At 40.0% G+C, this 24,169-nt stretch overlaps 1 protein-coding gene across 1 annotated transcript; it reads left to right on the plus strand.

Annotated features, from left to right (window-relative positions):
* The first annotated feature begins 1,420 nt into the window (after positions 1-1,420).
* Positions 1,421-9,151, plus strand: CYP7A1 (cytochrome P450 family 7 subfamily A member 1). The gene is made up of 6 exons (XM_069466484.1): positions 1,421-1,507; positions 3,064-3,304; positions 4,194-4,780; positions 6,302-6,432; positions 7,847-8,022; positions 8,596-9,151. The coding sequence occupies exons 1-6, from the start codon at positions 1,428-1,430 to the stop codon at positions 8,893-8,895; spliced, it is 1,515 nt and encodes a 504-aa protein (XP_069322585.1). The 5' UTR covers positions 1,421-1,427; the 3' UTR covers positions 8,896-9,151.
* The last annotated feature ends 15,018 nt before the right edge of the window (positions 9,152-24,169 follow it).

The raw sequence follows: 24,169 nt of genomic DNA on the forward strand, positions 1-24,169 counted from the left end.
TCTTCCTTTGGCATAATGAGTTTTGGGTTCCTGAGATTTTTATTTTTCCTTCACATCTGTTGCCCTCCAAAATCTCTCTCCTCTCTCCCCACTCCCACGCATCCCTGTATGAACTGGCTTTTGCCTCATTTATTGTCTTTTGTCTTCACCCATTTTCCCCTCATTCACTCTGTTTCAGTAGGATACTCTCTTCTTTCATGGTCCTTAGACACGCTGTTTATCCTTGACCCAGGAACTCTGCATTTGCAGCTTCCTGCTCCTGGAATATTCTTCCTTCTGATTTTCACGTCATTCAAATATCAATGCCACCTTTTCAGAGAGCCCTTCTCTGATCCCCCTATGTAAAGTTGCCTTCATCCCCCAATAGCTCTCTTTACCCTGTTTTGTTTTATTCGTAACACATTTTATTATCTGTCTCTCCATTGGAATAGAATCTCCATTAGAGTAGGGAGCCTATCTTGTTAATGCCTATAACCAGAGTACCTTTCAACAGTTCTTGGCACATAATAAATGCTCAATTAATACTTATATTTGCATAGAAATGAAGTTTGGAAGAATATATGCCAAAGGCTTAATGTGGTTATCTCTGAGTGGGGAGTAATGTGGGGGTTAAGTTATGAATTCATGTTCTCTTTCTACCAAGATATGTTTCATTTAGTCTTAAATTATTTGAAATGAAATGTATAACTTTAATAATTAGAAAAATTGATAAACATATTTTAATTACAAAAATGATGAATAAAATTTTGATGCTTAAAATAAGCTATATTTATCTGGAAGAAGCATATGTGTGGAATACTCTCTTTCTTAAGGATGTTAGGTGAGTAACATGTTCCATATGTTGTAAACTGTCTATGATTTTGTAAAAGCATTGCATGAAGCAACAAAAATGTTTCACCCAGTTCTCTTTCTTCTGAACTTGGTCATCATTATCTCTCTGGCAAATCATTTAAATTGTTCTTCTTCAAAAGGTAAAAAGATAAAATTAGTAGCTTGATAAATAACTTCAACTTGCTTTTCTTTAAATTATTATATTTTACACATTTATTAGATATGTTCATCTTGAACAGATTTATTTGTTCTTTTTATAGACATATGAAACTCGTAATATTCGCTGTTGTCCCCAAGTCCGAATGTTAAGTCAACATGTGTTTGAGAGACCTTCAACTTATCAAGTATTGCAGGTTTCTGATTGTTTTGGAACCTCTTCTGATACCTGTGGACTTAGTTCAAGGCCAGTTAATGCCCCACTTTTTTTTTCTAATAAGATGAATAAATGGCTAATTGTTTGCTTTGGTCACCCAAGTTCAAGTTAGTGGATCAGGGTTATATGTGTATAAAAAGTCTAGCTGAGTCTTTGTTCAGTGACATCTTATTCTTCTAATCAGAGATTCTCCTCCTCAGAAGTTTTACACTAGATTTGCAAAATGATGACCATGTCTTTGGTCTGGGGGATTGTTGCAGCAGTGTGCTGTTGTTTATGGCTGATTCTTGGAATGAGGAGAAGGTAAGGGAACTTTTATCTTTAAATTGCATTTTAGTGCATTCATTTAACGTTCTTTTATTATGATACAATCTTTTATTATGATACAATAAATTTGGTTTTCTATCTTATACCCATTAGCACTTTCTTCCTCAATTTTTTAATTAAAAATTTCAAAATTTTAACTGTGTCTAACAAAATATATAATGTCAGCTTCTCTTTTTAGCATATACTAATGGTAATGTATAAATGTATATACTTGTTAAACTTAACTGACAGAAATGGTATACGTACGATCTCTGCGTGTGTTTATGTGCATATGAAAAAAGGACTCCCAAATTAGTAATGATACAAGTAGCAAGTAGAAATCTGTAATGGAAAGGGTTTCTTTCTATCACATAAATTAAATAGGTGCTCTGACTAAATATTCTCTTTTCAGCTCATGCTTGTGCACAGACTCAGCCTAAGCCTGGACAATAGCATGAAGCCTGAGTTGAACATTCCATTATTCTTTTCTTACTAATGTTCATCAATCCTGGTAAATTGGGAAACTTTGCTAAGTGTATGGGACATCAATTTCATTTATTTACAGTTAGTTCAAGAATACAAGAAAAACAAATAGAGTCAGATCTAGAGCCATAGTTTATTTAACTTCTGATTGGCTCAGAGAGTATTTGGATGGGGGAGCATGTAGATACTCTCTGCTATGTCAACTTCAAAAAGAAGAACAGCCCCCAACATATCCTCAGCTATGTGGGTTACTGTGATTCGTTTACCTTTTGCAAGCTTCTTTGTCCTTTAAGGTATTTTAATGTAGTCCTAATAGTTTGTAGTCTTAATTAAACTACTTATCTGCAAACTAAGAAAATAAAAATAATTACTTTATATTATGTTATTCTATCAAGAGGGACAGTAGTTGATGTTGTAAAATAAATTTATATTTCCTAATAAAAACATTTTAAAACAGCATGAAAGAACATTGAATTACAATTGACGATCCTGTCAATATTAATCAACTTCATTTTATAATAAGATAATTTCTCAAATGAGATTCTCCTTCTCTTCAACCATTATTGCAGAATAATAATATCTTTCAACTTTTAAGATTTTGAAAATTTCAATTCTGCAATCCTCTCTATTACTCGGTGTTCTATATCTTTAAAGAAAGCAATCAAATGAAACATTTTGAGATACTTAGGCAGATGATACTTAGAAAAAAATATACACGCTAGAATATAATTTCATTTATATACTGAGAGTAGGAATCTTGTTGGCCTTATAGATCCTTGTACTCCCATCTTTAAAAATGTGACTAGGACATAGTTCGTAAGTGTTTGTTGAATGTATATATGGATGGATGAATGGATGGATTTAGCAATCATTTTTGCCAACATATCATGTTACTAGGTTAACATAGTCTATTATTGTAGTAAAAGAGCAGGGCCCCATTAATGAAAGAAGTATTTATAAACTGTAGAGTTTTTAAGTTTGAACTCAGTGGTAAAAATTTGTAAACCTAATGTAAATAAAAAAACCAAATGTGCAATTATCCATAGCTGTCATACATTTGTGTCTTATAGGCAAAAGGGCGAACCACCTCTAGAGAATGGGTTGATTCCATTCCTGGGCTGTGCTCTGCAATTTGGTGCCAATCCTCTTGAGTTCCTAAGAGCAAATCAAAGGAAACATGGTCATGTTTTTACCTGCAAACTAATGGGAAATTATGTACACTTCATCACAAATCCCTTGTCATACCATAAGGTGTTGTGTCATGGAAAATATTTTGATTGGAAAAAATTTCACTTTGCTACTTCTGCAAAGGTAACCAGTTTTGTATGTATACAGCAATCTGTTTTTTTCCCTACCTTTTTATATGCCAGTCTATTTAGTAATTTTGATGTACTTAGACTTAAAGATAGAGGTGTTGAAGAAAATTATCCTTATGTGGAGATTCATAGAAACATAAATAAATCAAATTAGACATAGCTTCTTTGTATTAATCATTAAAAAATCAAAATAGTTATAGATTTGTCATTTGTTAATCAGCTAATGAGGGTGAAATAAAGGTTAAATCCTTTGCTGAGCCAGATGAAACTGTAGGAGGAAGAGAGATACAAATTGGTCACATCCAGAGAGTCTACACAGCATCCAGAGTGCATGTGGTGGAAAACCTAACATTTCATGACTGTTTTTTACCACACTCATGCCACACACATGCTCCATTTTGTTAAGGAGTTGGCCAGATAATTCAGCATCACTTAGATGTAGCCTAAGAAGCTCTATGATAGAGAAAAAAATTAATCAATACTTACTGAGTTTCTGCAAAGAAATATTAGACATGGTCTTTGCCACTAAAGCTTAAAGTTTGGTTAAAATACATCTATGAAGAGTATAAAAAAGAACTAACCATTTAAAAACATTATCAATGAGCTAATGTGCAAATAGTGTGCAAATAAATTCAATAGCATAAGAAATAGACAAATTGAGTGGTCCAGGGAGTTTCACTGGAAAACTGGAATTTAAACTTGGCCCTAAAAGAAAGGTATGATTTGGCCATTTATTTGTAAAGTACTAGGAAATTGGATGTGGGAAGGCCAATTTCCCTTTTTTGACAAGTAGGGAATCATGAAAGTATCTAGTCGATTCTTCAGTCATTTACTAGCACTAGGTGAGGTTTAACTTCTTTTTTTCACGTTTTATTTGCTGTCAGGCATTTGGACACAGAAGCATTGACCCAAGTGATGGAAATACCAGTGAAAACATAAACGACACTTTCACCAGAACCCTGCAAGGCGATGCCTTGAATTCCCTCACGGACACCATGATGGAAAACCTCCAGCTTATCATGAGACCTCCGGTCCTACCCGAGTCAAAGGGCGCTGCCTGGGTGACGGAAGGGATGTATTCCTTCTGCTACCGAGTGATGTTTGAAGCCGGGTATTTGACTCTCTTTGGCAGAGATCTTGCGAGGCAAGACTCACAAAGAGCACATATTCTAAACAACCTCGACAACTTCAAGCACTTTGACAAAGTCTTTCCGGCCCTGGTAGCAGGCCTCCCCATTCGCATGTTCCAGAAGGCGCACAAAGCGCGGGAAAGGCTGGCGGAGGGCTTGAAGCACGAGAACCTCCGGCAGAGGGACAGCGTGTCGGACCTAGTCAGCCTGCGCATGCTGCTCAATGACACGGTGTCCACCTTCGACGACCTGGAGAAGGCCAAGACGCACCTCGCGATCCTCTGGGCGTCGCAAGCAAACACCATTCCGGCGACTTTCTGGAGCTTATTTCAAATGATTAGGTGACTAGGAACCTACCTGTTTCTTTCTTTCCTTTTTTCCTCTTTCTTTAACCATTTTAACTTAAAAAAAAAAAAAGAGTCATAGTACTTTCTCATGTGATCAATCATGAATGTAGCACTTACGCTTGTAAGTGTTTAGCATGTATCGGCTCATTTATCCCCACAAAACTATCGGTAGCTGTGGTAAGCGTGTTTTGCAGAATCAAGGACAGTCCCAGAGAAAGGACGTCCTCCAAGCCACAGAGCTCCACGTGCTGGCAGCAGGTCAGTTCAGGCCAGCTGGCCCGGAGCCGTTGCTCTTAACCCCGCGCTGTTCCTCATGTCGCTGACTGAGGTCTGCGAATGCAGTCCTCACAATCATAAAAATACATTTAAGTGACTACTGACTTCAGGGCAAGGATCAGGGCGGTGCCAGTGCCGTATTCATTTGTGCATTCACAGTTTGTTTTTTTGCTCAATTAGTAATTGTTGTCTTACTGTTTATTTGACCAACTGTGATAGCTATGAATCAATCATAATCTATCATTATTGTTAAGAGATTTAGCTAGGTTTTGCCTTTTAAAATTGTGTGTAACAAAACAATTGTATATAACATGTATTTTGCATAGCATGATTTCTTTCCAAAGTGTTAGTCTTTTGGGAATTTGAAATTAAAATGGTTTATTGAATTATTCCAATTAAATTGGATGTTTTGTATGAGGTAGACACAAAATTACTATTCCATAGGATTGGGAATGCCAAATTTCTGTTGATGGCTGATGATTTTATATAAAAAATATTAAAATTTAATTACATTTATAAAAACCATTATTAATTTGTCACAAATATTAAAATATCTTCCAAAATTATTACTTGAGAAAGCTCCTCCATAATAAATGCACGTATTTACAGGAAGGGTATTAATATCAATTTAATATCATAAAGATAATCATAGCCATATTTTATGATAGTCATACAAGTACTTATCAAACATTTCTGAGACTCAGTTTACTGTAACTATGTAATATAGATCCCCTAACCATGTCACTGAGGCTCTAAGTTCCGTGCACAAAAGTGAGGTAGCCCTCATTTCACAATTCACAATTGTAATATAAATGGAAAAGCTGTTGTTCTACCTGAAATCATGGTATGAATTTTAAGAGTGAATTTAAATTTCCATTTGGAATTTCATCAGTCAATACTTTGTAATTGTTATCTTAGATGCAATTTTCCTTCTAAATTACTGTCTAAATATGACTACTCTGTCTAACCTTTGTTGGAATCATTTATTTATAAAAGTCTGACTAAGGTTTCACTCTTGTGTAGCAAAGCCCCTTTAAGGCGACTGTTCTTGCTAATATCCAAGACATAAACCCAGTTACAAATGGAGTAAAAGCAAAGAGGAATGTTCCTTTTCCTCCTTCCCTGGCATCTTGACCACCTAGTCAAAAAAAGGGGAAAATGCCTATATGTTTGCAGATCTTAGGATGTGCAAAAAGGTTATTTTCTGTACATCTTTTCTTTTCTTTTAACTTTTAATAGGAACCCTGAAGCAATGAAAGCAGCTACTGAAGAAGTGAATAACACATTAGAGAATGCTGGTCAAAAAATCAGCTTTGAAGGCAGTCCTATTTGTTTGAATCGAATGCAGCTGAATGACCTGCCGGTACTGGGTGGGTGTGCTTGCTATGCTACATTTCATTTACTGTGTCCTGCTATTAACAATAATGGGCAACGTATATTATACACCTGAGTTGTAGGCATTAAGCTAAGTATTTCGTATGAGTTATCTCATTGAGTCCTCACAACAATCCTATAACTTAGTACTATTACTGTTTCTATATACCAAGAGAGGAACTGACACCTAGACGTTGAGCTACTGCCTGGGGATTGAGTGATGGAACCAACTGCAGAGTTAATGCGGGACTCTTGAGCCTGTGCTCTCAGCCACCACCCTGCATTGCCCCACCACGTCTCCCATATTTCTCTTACTGCTGAGCTTATGTTTAATGGAAGCAGGCAGCATCTCACTCATTTCTGTAAAACAAAGCAGGGGAAGGGGGGAAAGTACCATCAAGAAACTACAATTAGCTGCATGGATTGACTGATGGAATTGAAGTAAAGGCTATTTGATTTTTTCTTTGTTTTGCTTTTCTATATCTTATAAAAACATAATATGATATGTTTATGGTAAGAACACTTTTTTTTTTTTGGTTCTGTTTTTTTGTTTAAAGGAATGAAACCAATATGTGCTTTTAGGGGCAGTGAGTCTTTGCAGAAGGGACAGGGGCAAGAAGCTTAAGTTCCTATTGAGCCTGACCTGGGAGACCTTGGACATGTCACTTCTCTTTTGGGGGCCTTACTTTTCTTATTTGTAAAATAAAGGTCTAACATTCTGTTGTTTCATACATAATATTGTGCTGAGCACCTAAAACGTGGCAGTTAAAGGATACAGCTAGAGGCCAGGCTGGACCTCTCATGAGATCTCTGTACTTCAGCCATTCTCAGGGGGGTTCTTTGGTCCCTTTGCATGTTTGCCAGGCGCAGGGCATCATCATACAACATCAGGCAGTGGATGGATAAAAACTGGTGCTTGTAAATACTGAATTGAACTGCATTTAACACCTGGAAAAATATATCTATATAAAAGTGTTATCAGTATATTAAATCTCAAGTGATAAACTTTGAATAATTCACATACAGATGAGTTATTGATTGCTTCAATTTTATGAGATGTTTAGTTGTTATATAGAAACAAGGTTATTTTTCCATAAAACGTTGGAAATCTATTTCCCATTAATGACCAAGAAGGATTATATGTTTATCAAAAGATTTTTATTAACTCAGATGATCTGGTTAAAAAATACATTCAGACACAATTGAATCATTGATAACAGCATAGTAGTAATAGGAAAAAACTTTGGGACATTTTTATCTGAGCAGCTTTTCATAGTTGGTTCATCTTTGTGTTATGGGCTGCCAGAAGTATTTTAGACTCTATATGATGTGGCCTTCAAATACTTGATGTGTTCTTTTCTCTCCCTTCCTTCACTCCTTCTTTTCCTTTCTTCCTTTTAAAATATTTAGACAGTATCATCAAAGAATCCCTGAGGCTTTCCAGTGCCTCCCTGAACATCCGGACAGCTAAGGAGGATTTCACTTTGCACCTGGAGGACGGATCCTATAACATTCGAAAAGATGACATCATAGCTCTCTATCCGCAGTTAATGCACTTAGATCCAGACATCTACCCAGATCCTTTGGTAAGTGACTGCTCATCAAAGTTCAGTATCTGGGTGATATCTACCCAGATCTAAATAAAGAGGAAACTTACAACTGTAGAATTGATTTGATCATTGTAGCCATAAAGACTGTCTCCTTAATTATGTCAGATATGCATATATTTTAGAAAATTTGGAGAGTGGACTGAATTTTTAATTTTTAGACCTGATAATTGTCATCACATAGTCTTTGTTCAATTATATTTGTAGTCATGATAATAAAGCAGCCACCTTTCTTTTTGCTTAAAAAGCACCTGCTCCCAAGTCCAGGAAATTGGAGGCTAATGTATTGACTCTTCTAGTCTCTAATGAGAACCCTTTTTTCTTTTTCTGCCTGCCTGAGGAACTAGTAGACCAGGTAGGATAGGAAGGATCACAAAGCTCTCCTGTTCAGGGAGTTCTTGTTGAGCTCTTGTTCCTTCTTACTTTCTGGTTCAAGGTGGGGTCTTTGCTAAATTACTAATAGAGTGGATTTAAAAAGAAAATTATGCAAGAAAGAGACACATTTCTTTAAAAATAGCTTAGAGGCTTGTTTTCTTTGTATTTTTATTGCAGACTTTTAAATATGATCGATACCTTGATGAAAATGGGAAGACAAAGACCACCTTCTATAGTAATGGACTCAAGTTAAAGTATTACTACATGCCTTTCGGATCTGGAGCTACGATATGTCCTGGAAGATTGTTTGCTGTCTACGAAATCAAGCAATTTTTGATTCTTATGCTTTCCTATTTTGAACTGGAGCTTGTGGACCACCATGTTAGATGTCCGCCTTTGGACCAGTCCCGTGCAGGCTTGGGCATTTTACCGCCACTAAATGATATCGAGTTTAAATATAAATTCAAACATTTGTGAATATGTGGTTGGAAAAAGAAAACTCTAGGTGATATTACAGGACTGCAGAACGCCATCACTAAACAGCTCCTTTGGACAAATGCATTTGTAGTGGTGGAAATGATTGAGCAGGTCCAATTCTGTTCACCGATGTTCTCTTTGAATCTTAACATTTTGGTGACAGTTTCCAGACGCTATCTTAGACTGTGCTAGTAAACAGAACTACTTTCTGGGAGCAAAATAATTTGGTTTTATTTATAAGTCAATGAATGTTCATATAGCCAGGGACTGAACTTCATTATTTTCAGACGAAAACACCTTTTTTTCTTTTTAAAAATGAAGATATGTATTTCAATTGGCAGAATTTCTTTTTTCCTAAGGAAACGGCTTTATTTTTATAAAAACCACTAAGCAATTATGAAAAGCATTCAAATTCACGTTTTAGTGAAACTGCATTATTTTTTGACTGGGGTGGAGTTCTTTAGGTGTGATCATATATCACAAAGGGTATTTTGAAGGATATTATACCATGCCTTTTAATAAAAAGGAAATATTTTTCAGCTTTCTCTATATCCAGTATTCAGAACTTTTAAAATGATCATCTTGATGTCAGGTTTCAACTAACTTATCTATATTTTTATTTGATTCCATAGTAGTGAGAAGAGTTTTTTCCAGAGATTAAAAAAGGAGTTTTTCTGTCATTAATAAATTTATATCATTGAAAAGAATGTAGCACTTATGTGATACATTTTTAAAATTAAAACTGGATAAAAATGACCATTTCAAATTTTGCTTATGAAACACTGAGAATTCATTAAGTGCAGCTTGACATTGCATTTTATTTAAATACTTTTTATCTCTAAGTGACTTGCAGTTGAAAGAAAAATAACTTAAGGCCCTATGAGAATTTAAATACTGTGTACAACAATGCTTTGATAAAATATTTTAAGTATTAGAGTTATCAGCTATGATATTTCAATGGATATTTCTGTATGTATTTATATGTAAATTATATTCACCTTTTTACTTGTACTACAGATATTAAGAAAATATTCTAACATTCGATCATTTTGAAATGATTCATCTTTCAGAAATAAAAGTGTGAATGTGTATTTTTTAAATTTTGAAATCTTCAGAGTGTTTAAAACATTCACTTATTGATAAACTACAATAATTTTATTCAGGATTCATTCAAAATATTCATATTTTCAAGTATTTCAAAAATAATCATTTACTCAAAAAACTCCCTCACACTATATAAAATCTGTTAAATTTTTTAAACTTGCTACTTAATGTTACCATAGAATTATGTCTTAAGTAGGTTATTTTTCATATCTAGAAAGTTTAACCCATTTAGATGTGTTTCAAGATCAATAAAATTCTGTTTTATAGCAAACTGTCATAAACTAAATTTCTAATGAGCTTTCCTATTAGATTTTATGACTTTCCGAAGGCATCCATACATCTCTCCGTATCTTTGTTTTTGTATAGCAAGGGTTGTCAGTTGATAACCCGGGGACCAAAGGTGCCCTCCTTGGTGCAGCGTGAAAGCCAAGAGTGGTTTTTACATTTTTAAATGATTGAAAAAAATCAGGAGACTATTTCATGACATGTGAGAAGTATGTGAAGTTCAGATTTCCACATCCCTAAGTACAGTTTTAGTAGCACGCCCATTCGTTTGCATTTTCGTCCATGGCTGCTCTCGGGGTGCAGCTGCAGAGCTGAGTAGTTGCAACAGAGACCATGTGGCCACAAAGCCTCTGTTAAAATCTGGTCTTTTACAGAAAATGTTTGCCAACTCCTGTCGTATAGCAATCTCAAAGACTATTTTTCACTATAATTTTATTAACTTAAAAAATGCATTGATAGGCCGGGCGCGGTGGCTCACGCCTGTAATCCTAGCACTCTGGGAGGCCGAGGTGGGCGGATCGTTTGAGCTCAGGAGTTCAAGACCAGCCTGAGCAAGAGCGAGACCCCATCTCTACTAAAAATAGAAAGAAATTATATGGACAGCTAAAAATATATATAGAAAAAATTAGCCGGGCATGGTGGCGCATGCCTGTAGTCCCAGCTACTCGGGAGGCTGAGACAGGAGGATCGCTTGAGTTCAGGAGTTTGAGGTTGCTGTGAGCTAGGCTGACGCCACGGCACTCACTCTAGCCTGGGCAACAGAGTGAGACTCTGTCTCAAAAAAAAAAAAAAAAAAAAAATGCATTGATATATGAAATACTTTGTCTTTTTCTTTTAAAACATCTGATGAGAATACATTTAAAAAGCCATGGAAATAATATTACCTTAGACAACATTAACTTAGACCTTTATTGAAGGCTAAACCATTCCATTTAGAAAAGAGGTCTTTATTTTTCAAAGGCACCTAAACTAACACATTAACTGCCATGTGAGTTGTATTTAATTCACTCTGGTTTTGAGCCCGGGACCTTGTGACGCATATGTAACTCACACCTCTCTTTACCTCGGGAGCTATGTGGGCACACGCAACTCACGCTGCCATGATGTAGCATACATGCTATGTGATGGACGGCCCCTGGGGAAAACCCTGCCGTTGGTTCATGAAAATCTTGCTTGTTGATGTTCTTATTGTTACCATTAATATTGACAATTTAATTCTAAAAACGTGGATTAAATGAATAGAAGTCAATAAATTGCATTTTTCTATTTACGTTTACCTTTAAATTATACTTAAGCCTGACAAATCAAGAAAAACACTTTACCCTTATGAACTATTTTTCAAGTTTTCACGTTACTAATTTTCAAGTTCTTATATTACTTTTTTATTGAAAAAAATAGGAAACAATAAAAATAACAAATTTTTCATTAAATTAAAAAGGATTGTTTTATTTTCAAAGTTTTTATTCTATTTTCATAAGAAACCACCATGCCTCCAAGGAAAAAATTTTTTTTTTCTAGTGTGGCAATCAATGTGTTAAAAACAAAATTACAGTAACCTGTTGTAGAAGAGATAGTAATGCTTAAATTTATTCAGGATTACTGTGGTGCAGGTCCAGGCTCAACACCTCAAAGGTGTCATCTCATTGTGTCCTCATGGGAGTCCTCTGAGATTCGTGTTACCATCACCTCTCTATTACAGAGAATGAGGGAACTCCAGGAAGGTTAAGTCGCTGGCCCGAGGTCACCATGCTGACAGGTAGAAGAGCTGGGAGGATTGGAATCCAGGTTTTTCCTACTCCAGAGCCAGAGTTCTTCACTTTGTGGCAAGTCCAAGTGACAGACTGTCTTGACTCAGGTCATGGAAAAGAGAAGCCCACAGCAAAAAAAATCCATGATGCCATTTCTGTCCCTGAATCCCCTGTTTGGGAGTATCACTCGGTGGGAAAGTGGGGGCACTGCAGCTGCCAGGCTCAGGCAGCCCAGGGTGGCCAGGAGGCCGAGGACCCCGAGAGCCTGTGAATACCTCCTGGGTAATCAGAGACAACGCTATGCTGTGCTCACCACCACCCAGGTGCTGTTTCTTCAACTAGCCAACAGCTTGGCAAGTTGTTAACCGTGCAATCTCATGTTGTTCCTCTCAGGATCGTTGGTATACATTTTTGAGGCAGTGGGATTAAGGTTTTCGCCTTGGTCTCATTAATAGATAGTGGAATCCAGCTCCTTGCCGGCATCTTCTCCATATCACCTTAGATGATACCAACTCAGAGGGTGGGACCTACGCAGGGAGGCCAAGACAGCAGCCCCCAGGCTGCACAGAGCATCAGAGACTACTCCCAGTCCTCTAGCCTCAGCTCTCATTTTAGTTAGAAACTGGCATTCGCTGAAAGAGAAGTGATTTTTGTTTCAAAGGTTGCACAGCCAGTGATAGGGCAGGCCTGGGTCTAGAAACCTCCTGTCCACACATCAGACACGTATCCCCTGAACCAACCCATATACGTTTAACATGAAGGTCCTCACCTTCCCAAATACAGGTATTAGGTTTCATAGACTCCACAAAGTCCATTTCTTTATCTCTAAAGCTATATGTGGAAAAATAATGAATAAAATAAATCAACTAAAAATAAAAAATATTCATAATCGTTCACATGACTATATGTAGGCAAACTCCCCACTTATTAAAAAAGTGTACACCCACTAGCCTTGCTATCCTCAACTCTGTTTTAAAGAATCATTTCTCATGGAAAGTTATCCAGAGTTTGGTGGTAAAGTTAATTAGAATATAGAGTCAACACTTAACAGTTCTAGAGCAATTTATCATGGATTAATAACAACAGTTGTAAGAATTATGGAGCTTGTATGAGAGTTTATAAGAGAATGGGGCGATTCCAGCGGGAGGTTGATCCCCTTCCCCCACCTGCTATTTTGTAAAATTTCAAACCATAAGAAACGGTTAAAGAACACAATGAATAACTACCCTTCACTGTCACCTAGATTCACCAGTTATTAATACTTTGCCACATCTGCTTTTACTCAGAAGGACGGTTTAAAAAGTGATTTTAGTTAAGGCTTTCGTATGTAATTTACCTTCCTTTCAAGTTTCCAATTTGGGGTTTTAGCTGTGGCCCCTCTGACCCTTTGGAGAAGAGCAAGGGATGGAGGGGCCAGGAGGGGGCTGGGGGTGTTGGTTATCTTCTTCGCTATTGCTAACGTGCCATCTAAATGTAACCTTTTGTTACTCTTCTGGCAAGAAAAAAAGTGAAATTCACTCAAACTCTGCTAGAAACAGAATTTGTTGTTTTAAAACACAAAAATATATACATGTAGGGAAATATGTGCAGGAATAACGTCACAGTTTTTCTCTGAGTGTGTTGGTGAGCAGCCGGTGGGGGCGGTCCGGGAGCGCAGGGCTGACATCCCCCTGAGGCACTCGGGGCTCCAGGGCGCGCCTCAAGGGCCAAGGGACATAGCTAGGAGTGAGATCAGGTGGCCCAGGGAGCGCTTTGGCCACAGAAACATGACGCTCGAGCAGACTCAGCAGTTTCTCAGAAATGTGACTGGAGAGGCCTTTACCTCATCACCCTTTTGGAATGATTCCAAGGAATGCCAGTTCCCCAGGGAGAGGAGCTGCGTTTTATGCAACCGCGTAGCCCACCGAAGCTCCTAACGGGTGTCTTGTGCGTAGTAAGAGCTCCTCCACCGGTGGAGACCGTGCTGGAAGAAATGAAGGATTTGCGGGGGCGTTCTGCACTCTGGGCTCTCTGTTTCTCCTCTTAGCCCGGGCTCCACCGACTCGCCAAGGCTTTGTTTGGTTGCTTTAGCAGCAGACCGGTTCGTTTGTCTCTATTGATCTCCTGCCCTCGCGAAATATTGGGAAAGAGTTACACACAGAACTGAGAACACAGCTGGCCAGCGCTCAGGCTCGTGTGGCGTGACTATTTGCTGAAACGTAGCGGAGGTGGAGCAGGCCCCGGCCCGCGGGCAGCTGGGCGGGCTGCAGAGGGAGCTAGAGAGACACAGCGGTGGCCCCACCGGCACTCGCGGGACGGGCTGGGGCACAGGCTGGGTGGGAGCTGGACGGAGTCCTCTTTGTCCTGTTCAGACATTAATTCAGTGAATCTCCTGTTTATTCTCTATGCTGTTATTAAGTGAAGTCTCAGAAATGTTCAGCCTGCTGAAGGGCTAGGCCTATTTCCCATTCTGATCAGGCCTTTGCTTTGTGGCCCAGTGAAGGAACCTATTCATTGTAGTTTGCTGGGGCTGGAGGATGGATCTGGAATGCTGGTCACTGCTTAGATTTCTCCCATTTATTTATTTGTTTATTTGAGACAGGGCCCTGCACTATCGCCCGGGCTGGGGCACAGTGGCGTGATCACAGCTCACTGCAGCCTCGAACTCCTGGGCTCAAGCAATCCTCCTGCCTCAGCCTCCCAAGTGACCGGGACTATAGGCACATGCCACCATGCCTGGCTAATTTTTTCTATTTTTGGTAGAGATGGGGTCAAATTTCTCCTTTGATTATAATTAGGCCAAGCTACTTGTATGATAATAATTAAAGCTCATTGCCAAAAAAATAGTGTCAAGATTCACGACTCCTTTCCAGTCAACCATGTTCAGGCAGCCCCCAGTGTATAAGCAGTATGTTCCAAAGAGTCACTTGTGAATAGAATATTTGGGACTCAGGACATATTTTATTGAAGAAACTGTGTTATAAATGGGACTTAGATTCCCAGAGCAACAAACAAAAGTCAATTTGTTTTGAATAATTTTATAATCCAAAAGAAAAGAAGGAAAAAATACACTGTTGAAATATGAATATTTCAAATTGACTAAGACATTGTTTTAATTTACCTTGAAAACAGATGTCTTAAAAGAGGGTAGGAGATGGAACATGAAGATTCTGAAGGATTCATTTAGGTGCTTTTAAAGGAGGTGGTTTAGTATCATAGAGTCTCCAAGTTATAGATGCAATTATCTCACTTATATTGTAGCTGAAAAAAATGGAAAGCAGATGATTATTTCTCATTTTACCTAAAAGCTTATCCATGCATTTACCTTTCATTCAGCTGTGTCACTAAAAGCTGGGAGGTGGAGGGGAGACGGCTGACCGCAGCCTACAGAGGAACTTGGGGAAGCAGGAGAGAGGGGAGTACGGGCCTGCTCGGCTGGCTGCCCCGACAGGATACCACAGGCCAGGCGGCTTGCACAGCAGAAACTACTTTCTGACAGTGCTGGAGGCTGGAAGTCCAAGGTCAAGGACAGGGTTGGTTTCTCTTGTGGCTTCTCTCCTTGGCTTGCAGACGGCCACCTTCTCCCTGTGTCTTCACACGGTCTTTTCCCTATGAGCAGGCATCCCGGAGGTGTCTTCCTCTCCTTATAAAATCACCCGTCCTATTGGCTTAGTGCCCGCCCTTGTGGCCTCACCTAACCTTAATTGCTCTTTAGAGGTCCTGTCACATTCTGAGGTACTAGGAGTAGGGTTTCGACATATGAATTGGGGAGGGACACAATTCAGCCCGGAGCGTGCAGAGAAAGTGGGGAGAGACAAGGAAGTGAAGGCGGGTGTAGAGCTGTTAAGGTGCCAAGTGAACAGGGCAGAGCCCACAGGGAGAGGACTGGGGAGAAGAGAGCTGGGAGCTTCTACGTGGGGTGGGGTGGGGTGGGCTCCCCCGTTCCTGAGTCAGCCTGACCTGTCCTTCTGTGTGCGTGTGTCTGTGCGGCCAGGCTCAGGGCAGGGGGAGGTGGGGAGAGTGACTTTGGAGCTTCCATTCTCATCCCGTGAATTTTACTTTTCCTTCAGGGCTCTAAATACCGATGCCATCACACACAGACTCCATGAGGAGAAGTTTTATTCCATTTTAAAGGTCTGGTTCCGTCCTAGAATTGTCCCTGAGTCCAGCCTTTTGTGAACAATGGGCTAGCCGAGACAGCTGTGTGGCCCCCACCGAGGGCGTACTTCCCGACTCCCATCTCAGACGTGGGGAGCCGAGATCACCGGCCCAGGGATCAAGATCCAGACGACTCACCCCGGAACTCCCCCACAGCCAGGCTGGAAAGTGTCCCCCTCGCCTCACAGGGAGCCTTAGGATGGCTGCAGAGCAGTGCCCACTGTGCATCTCCCACTCTTCCTCATTCTGTTTTTTCTTAATTTTTTTCAGACAGGGTCTCACTCTGTTGCATGGGCTAGAGTGCAGTGGCATCATCACAGCTCACTGCAACCTCAGTCTCCTGGGCTCAAGGGATCCTCCTGCCTCAGCCTCCTGAGTAGCTGGGACCACAGGCATGTGGCACCACGCCTAGCTAATTTTTTCTATTTTTTGTAGAGACGGGGTCTCATTGTTGCTTAGGCTGCTCTCGAACTCCTGAGCTCAAGCAATCCTCCCATCTCAACCTCCCAGAGCACTAAGATTATAGGTATGAGCCACCAGCCCCATTCTTTAGGGTGTCTTGTTGCAGGTATCCTACCCCTACCCCAGCCTGGACTGTCAGTTGAGTATGCAGGGAGGAGGAGATGTTGTCCTTTCAGTTCATAGATCTCCAGATCAAGAGGAAGCACACCTGACTTGATGGAGTCTATGCCAGAGATCCCACACTTTTAGAAAGGTGGACACACCCTTTAGGGAGTCTCCCTTGGGAAGGGGGTGAATGTGTTTCATAAGTGAGAAGAAGAATAGAATTGTTATTAGGTGATCAGAGGGGTGCATTGTTGCAGAAAATTCGATTCCGTCACCCCTTTCCCAGGTAGACGGGAATACTGTGTGTCCTGGCTTGCCCTGCAGTTAGGGTGGGGCCAGTGACGGGGGCTGGCTAATGAGGTGAGGCCACCAAGTGCTATAAGCCACTCCCAGCCTGGCCTTTGGGAACTTTTCTCAAGGGCCACCAGTTCTCTTGTCCTTTGCTATGGGGACCTCAGATCTTATGTTGGAGGCAGCAAAGCTCCCTGATAGGGATGGAGAAGGCCCACCCGACCACAGTGGATGTTGTGTAAGTGAAAAATGAATCTTTATTATGCTGTCAAGAAAACGTTGGCACATCCAAGCCTTTTCTGAATAATGCTGAAATTGCCTTACTGTTTTTATGTTTCTTTCTCTTTCTTTCCATTCTGATCTTCCTTGATATTTACTTTCATAATGATTTTCTTTTTTTTTTTTAAATTACAGCCAGTTCCATGTTCTCACTCACATATCTTGCTCTACAAAACTTTGTAACAAAGAAATTAAGAAAATGAATCAATATACCATAGCATCAAAAGGAATAAGATACATAGGAATAAATGTACCCATGGAAGTAGAAGATTGTCCTGAAAACTATAAGACATTGATGAAAGAAACTGGAGAAGACACAAATACATGGAAAGGTGGTCCATGCACATAGAGTGGAAAAACTGTTAACACGTCTGTACTACACAAAGTGGTCTACAATTTCAATGTAGTTCTTATCAAAATTCCAGTGACGTTTGTCAAAAAAATAGAAAAAAAAATCCTAAAATTTGTATGGAACCACAAAAGACCCTGAGTAGCCAAAGCAATCTTAAGAAAGAAGAACAAAGCTGGAGGTGTTACACTCGCTGATATTGAACTATATTACTAATCAAAACTGTATGGCATAAAACAGACACATAGACCAACAGAACAGAACAGAGAGCCCAGAAATAAACCCACACATATATGGTCAGCGAATCTTAAACAAGGGCACCAAGAATACACGATGTGGAAAGGGAAGTCTCTTCAATAAATGGTGCTGGGAAAACTGGATATCCACATGCAAAAGAATGAAATTGGACCCATGTCTTAACATCATATAAAAAATAAAATCAGAATGTATAAAGACTTAAGTGTTAAGTCTTAAGACTGTAAAACTCATAGATGAAAACATAGGGAAAAATTTCCTTGACATTGGCCTTGGCTATGATATTTTGGATATGACACCAAAAACACAAACAAAAGCAAAAATAAACAGGTAGGACTACATTGGTCTAAACCTGCACAACAAAGGAAAAAATCAACAACATGAAAAGGCAGGCTGGGCACAGTGGCACATGCCTGTAAACCCAGCACTTTGGGAGGCCTGGGCAGGAGGATTGGTTGGAGCCAGAAGTTCAAAACCAGCCTGAACAACACAGCAAAACCCCATCTCTACAAAAAATAGAAAAAGTAGCCAAGTGTGGTGGTACACGCCCGTAGTCCCAGCTATTCAGGAGGCTGAGGCAGAAGGATCGCTTGAGCTCAGGAGTTTGAAGTTGCAGTGAGCTGTGATGATGCCACTGCATTCTAGTCTGGGCAATGGAGCAAGACCCTGTCTCAAAACAAAAACAACAACAACAAAAAAGAAAAGACAGTCTACAGAATGGGAGAAAATATTTGCAAACCATATATCTGATAATGGGTTAATATCCAAAATATATCAGGAACTCATATTTCAGTAGCAAAAAAAGCAAATAACCTGATTTAACAATGGGCAAAGGACCTGAATAGACATTTCTGTTAATAAGACATACAAATTAGCAACAGGTATATGAAAAAATGCTCAACATCACTAACCATCAGAAAAATTCAAATCAAAACCACAAAGAGATATCATCTTATACCTGGTAGAATGGCTATTTTAAAAAAGACAAGAGAAAACAAAAGTTGGTGAGGGTATGGAGAAAAGAGAACTCTTGTACACTATTGGTGGGAATGTAAATTAGCATATCCATTATGGAAAACAGTATAGTGGTTCCTCAAAAAATTAAAAGTAAAGCTACCATATGACCCAGCAATCCTAATTGTGGGTATATATATCCAAAGGAATTGAAATTAATATCTCCAAGAGACATGTGCACTCCCATGATGCAGCAGTATTCACAATAGCCAAGATACGGAATCAAACTAAGTATCCTTGATAGATACACAGATAAAGACAATGTGGTTTATACATTCAGTGGAATATTATTTAGTCACAAAGAGGAGATCTTTCCCTTTGCAACAAGATAGATGACCCTAGATGACAATATGCTGTGTGACATAAGCCAGATGCAGAAATACAAATACTGCACAATCTCACTTATATGTGGAATCTAAAAAAGTCGAACTCATGGAAGCAGAGAGCAGAACGGTGGTTACCAGTGGCTGGTGGTAGGTGGTGGTAGCTGGGAGTGGGTGGGAGGAGGACATGTTGGTCATAGGGTATAAACTTTCAGTTATAAGATTAACAAGTTCTGGGGATTTAAGGTACAGCATAGGTAGAGTTGGATGTGTTAATAAAAGGAAGATAGTATAAATATCTATACATATCTAGGGCCCCCCCTACTCCCTCTTTCCTCTGGGTGATCTGGTGAACGCTGGACTATAGGGATCGCAGAACTAATCTCAGCCCCGCCTGATAAGCTGCAGGCAGGGGTCCCTCAGAAGGGCAGATAACAATATTCTAACTACCCAGCACCTACGGCACCCATGCAGCCAGAATGACTCACACCGGACTGCTGGCCTAATCCAGCATTATTTTACTCTGACATTTGAGAACAAGGAAGGCAAAAGCATGAAATGTGTTTTGGTTTTGGTGCTCCCTTCCTCATTTCACGGTGCGCATCTTTCATTCAGGACAGAGTTGAGGGCTGCTGAGGTGCTCACGCTGTACCAGCCACAGGGCTGGGAGCAGTGACTTATAGAAATGAAAAGACTCACTCCCTGCCTTCAAGGCATTCAGAGTCTAGCCCAGTCATTTCAGAAGCCCAGAAGAATCTAATTCCAAGTCCCCACATACCTACAGGTGGATTTGAAATATGATGATACTTTTTGGGTGTTAGTATTTAAAGTGTAACTTCCATTCATAACTGCAGAAAGAAAAGGCTTTCCCCTATATTAGAGGATTCCTAAGGGCAGTTGGGTGATACTGGTTTAGGAAGGTGAGAATGTCTTCCTACCATCCTGCACTCAGACCTCAGGTCAACTGCTCTTTGGAGGGTGGCCTTGTTTCAGGGACATGGTGGTTGCCTCTTCTATTTGACTGCTCACTTACAAAACAGCAGGAGGTGTTTCTTTTGAAGTTGTTTGCTTTATTCATCGAAACTCTTTAGCCCTTATCAACCCTTGCTTATCATACGAATCCTGCAAAACAACCCTGAGCTCAGTGCTCCAAACTAACAGCTCTCACTGGAGGTCTTCCAATGCTGTCTCATGGTGTTTGAAATTTGGCAGTGACCTAGAGTCAATAGTGGCTTACGAAGTGTTCACCTTGGTTACCTCTGGTGAAATGGTGTAACAATTGCTATATTCTTGGTAAATCATAATAGCCTTTGAATCTAAAGTCACTTAAGGGTAATGGCAAGGCTGATGGGTGAGAATGTAGAAAACTGAAGTCTTGTTCAAATGTAGCATAATTAAAATATATACCCACATGCACACACACGCATTTAAGTAATACAAAATAAGAGCAGGGAAAAAGCATTTTCAAATAATACAAAATCTCCAACTCTAGATGGCAAACTAAAAATGAAACAGTCCAAAGCAATTTGAGAAGAAACATGAGAATAAAAACAAAGCCTTGGTAGCCCCTTTGCACTTACAAATGTATTTTTAAGACCACCTCAATTTATATTAATAAACACCACTGTAACATGTATTAATAATTCCTCCATAAAATATACCTGCCACAAAGAATCCCATTAGCTGTTGGGCTGATGGCCAGGTGCCTACTTGCTAGGTGAGGGCCTCACTCCGGTACTCAAAGCCCAGGTGGAAAAACCACAAATTCCTAAGTGCTGTGAGCACTGGGAGACTTTCCCGAATAGTCAAAATTGTGAAGGCCAAGTCCATGATTATGGGACAAAGACTTAGGGAAAAGAGAGTGATGACTCTCAGATTAAATGCATCCTGGCCACTGTTTTGACTGATGGATCCTTCAAACACGTTCCTATGTTCAAAATTTATCCATAAAATGTACAAGTTGGATGGACGAGATCCTATTATAGTTTCTCAGTATTTCTAAGCCACACTAATAAATGTTGAAAAAATTAGTGAACCCACGTGAAAACAATTTGATAATTTTAGGAATTTAAGAGAAAATTTCTGGCCAGAATATGTTGATTTGTATCAGATGCTAAGGAGATTGGGAATGGATTTCCTATACACACACACACACACACACACACACACACGATGAAGGAGAAAGAAAAGAAGAAAAAGAGTGAAAGAAGAAGACAGCGAAGGGAGCAGACGGGGAAGGCAGGCTGGCGTCATTGCCTGCAGGTGACACTGCCACAGCGCCAGACCTCACGACCTCACAGGGCCTGTACTATGAGGCGTGATCACTGCTCAGTCAGCAAAAGTTGTCCATAGCATTCCAGCAAGGTATGTGTGACCAGTGGATTGCTCTGGGAGATAAAATAAATAAACGGAAGCGGTGAATAAATTTAGAATTTAATAAGGTCCTTGATAAGTTTCAAAAAAAAAATTGAATCATCATGAAATTTTTACAGAAACAATCCTGCTTGAACATGAATAAGGAACTTGCTTGGAGTAAGTAATCAATACAGGACCACAAATAGCTAAGTGCCCTCACTAACTGTAGGCCTTATGAAGCAATGCAACTTCTAATTATGCTATCTTGTGCTGTTTTTAAAAAAAAATCAAAAAAACCCTAGAGGTTGCGTTGTTGCCATGTATTAATATATAACAAATGACCCCAAACCTTAGTGGCTCAAAACAACAAACACTAAATCAGGGTTTGTGTGGGCAGGAGTCCAGCCCTGCTCAGCTGCATTCTGGGGCTCAGGGTCTTTCCTGAGGCTGCTGTCATCTCAAGGCTGGAGGGGCTGAGAATCTGTTTCTGGACTCGCCCGTGTGCTTTTGGCCGACCTTAGAGATCTGTGCCTTGGTTCACTCACGTGAGCTTCTCCATGGGGCTGCTTCACAGCATGGCAGCCGGCTTTCCCCACAGTGAGCCGTCCAAGAGAGCAAGAGAAAGCACCCAAAGTGGACCCTGAAGTCTTTTTTATAACCTATTGTATTCTATTCATTAAAGCAAGTCAAAAATGTCAGCCCCCACCCAAGGCCATGAACAGCAGAAGGCGGAGGTCGCTGGGGCCATCTTGGAGGCTGCCTGACACAGAGGCAGGAGCCTGGGTGCCAGACCAGGGTGCCTGTATCCACTTCCTTGCTCCTGCACTTACTAGCCACGTGAGCTCTATCTCTCTGTGCCACGGGTTCCTCACCTTTAGACAGGGGACAATAAAGCACTGACCTCAGAGGGTTGTTAGGAGGAGTAAGTCAGTGCTTGAGACACTGCAGAGCGCTGAATGAGCCTTACAGAAGTTTTAGTTAGTACAAGGGTTTGCTTAATGCACTAGTTTTCAGAATGTTGTGGGGATAAAAATGGGAACTCTTGGTATTAGTTTACATAGTGGGCGTTATATTGGTTAAGTGCATTATCCAGAGAGGTGACACCGAAAGGAAAATAAAATGGTTCAACCTCAAGAATGGCAGAATTCTAAGTGGCTGCCCAGGCAGAGTGTGGCCGAGCCTGTCTCTCAAGGCGTGGGAGAGATGTGGGGATGCCACAGGGTCGGGTGAACCAAAGTGTCACCATGGCAAGTCCTGTAAGTCAAAATTCTCAGAACCTGAAGAGCAGCAGCTTTGCCCTATTTCTGATGTCCCCACTGCTATGCCTAAGGATAAACCGCTTAACTTTGCCCTTCAGAAAGAATATGTTTGAGAACTGTTCATTTTAGCCCAAGGTCACAGAATTCCAATAGGACTAAAGTCAAAGTAAACATATCTTTGCAAGTCATTATTGATTTTAGGGGACAGCTGTGCCTCCCTACTAGACTTGAAAACCACGCGACTGCCAGTAAAGAGAACTTGGAGGGCACTGCCATGGCCAACCGCCAACTTCTTACAGACGATCCTCTCATAAGGAACAGAGGTCTTCTTCCCAGAATAGGTCTTCTCCAGATCATAGCAGTATGAGAATTTTAAAGATTTCATTACTCTTTACTCCGTCCTCGCACTCATGTGTTCAGGACAGTGGCTACATAACTCAGCTAGAAGTTATTGTAATTAGGAAAGTTTAGTGATGGGAAGTGACATAGGAATTCCATTGAGATTTTCATGGATTAGAACTCTTGATTTATTCAGCCAGATTGAAACTTCAGGGGTTGAATTTCATCCAATATTTAGAACTGAGTATTAGAATAATAGTAAATGTATTGCATGCTTATTATGCATTAGACACTAAACTGAGGGCAGTCGTGGATTGTCCTTTTAACCCTCACAACTACCAGGTAAAGTAGATAATGTTATTATCTCCTTTAGCAAAGGAGGAAACAGACTTAAAGTTAAATAATCTGTGACAAGTAATGAAAATCTGACTTCAAAGTCCATGCTCTTTACCACAATCTAAGGGTTAAAGAATAAAAGAACTTAGAATTCTCAAACCGACTGTGTGCATGAGATTTCTTTCTGACTTGTAGGCTACCCTCTCGGAAATAACAGAGTGAGGAGGGTGTGTCGTGAATCCCCTAGTACTGCTCCATCCCATCCCTTCCCTAGTAGGCTCCAGTGCAAAGCCCCAAAGAACTTTTGTTGGGGTTCAAATGAGGGGAAAGGCAGAAGTTATTTAGTAACTGTTGGCTTGGGGATGGGCGGATTTTTCTTTCAGACCCAGGGCCTTCCTTGAGTACATGGTATTAATTTTGGGTTGTCTGGATTCTCAGCAGGGCTAGATGGCTAGACCAACACTAAGATGCTAAAGATGTCAGGCAACCAAAATCTACGTCTCAACTCATCAGCCACCTATTGTGCTGAAGATGGTGAAGGAATTCTCTCTGAGGAGAGAAAGATCTGAAGTATAACAGCTAGGTCTGACAAAAATGGTTAAGGGGAGAAAGAGAAGGACATTGATTTTCTTC

Source organism: Eulemur rufifrons, chromosome 3 (genome assembly GCF_041146395.1).
Source record: "Eulemur rufifrons isolate Redbay chromosome 3, OSU_ERuf_1, whole genome shotgun sequence".
In the NCBI taxonomy this organism is placed as follows: domain Eukaryota; kingdom Metazoa; phylum Chordata; class Mammalia; order Primates; family Lemuridae; genus Eulemur; species Eulemur rufifrons.

Excerpts from the sequence above, each read along its gene's own strand:
- CYP7A1 (XM_069466484.1), top strand. The coding sequence starts at position 1,428 with ATGATGACCATGTCTTTGGTCTGGGGGATTGTTGCAGCAGTGTGCTGT. Across the intron at positions 1,508-3,063 it reads ATTCTTGGAATGAGGAGAAG|GCAAAAGGGCGAACCACCTC; the intron begins GTAAGGGAACTT and ends TGTGTCTTATAG. Across the intron at positions 6,433-7,846 it reads GAATGACCTGCCGGTACTGG|ACAGTATCATCAAAGAATCC; the intron begins GTGGGTGTGCTT and ends TAAAATATTTAG.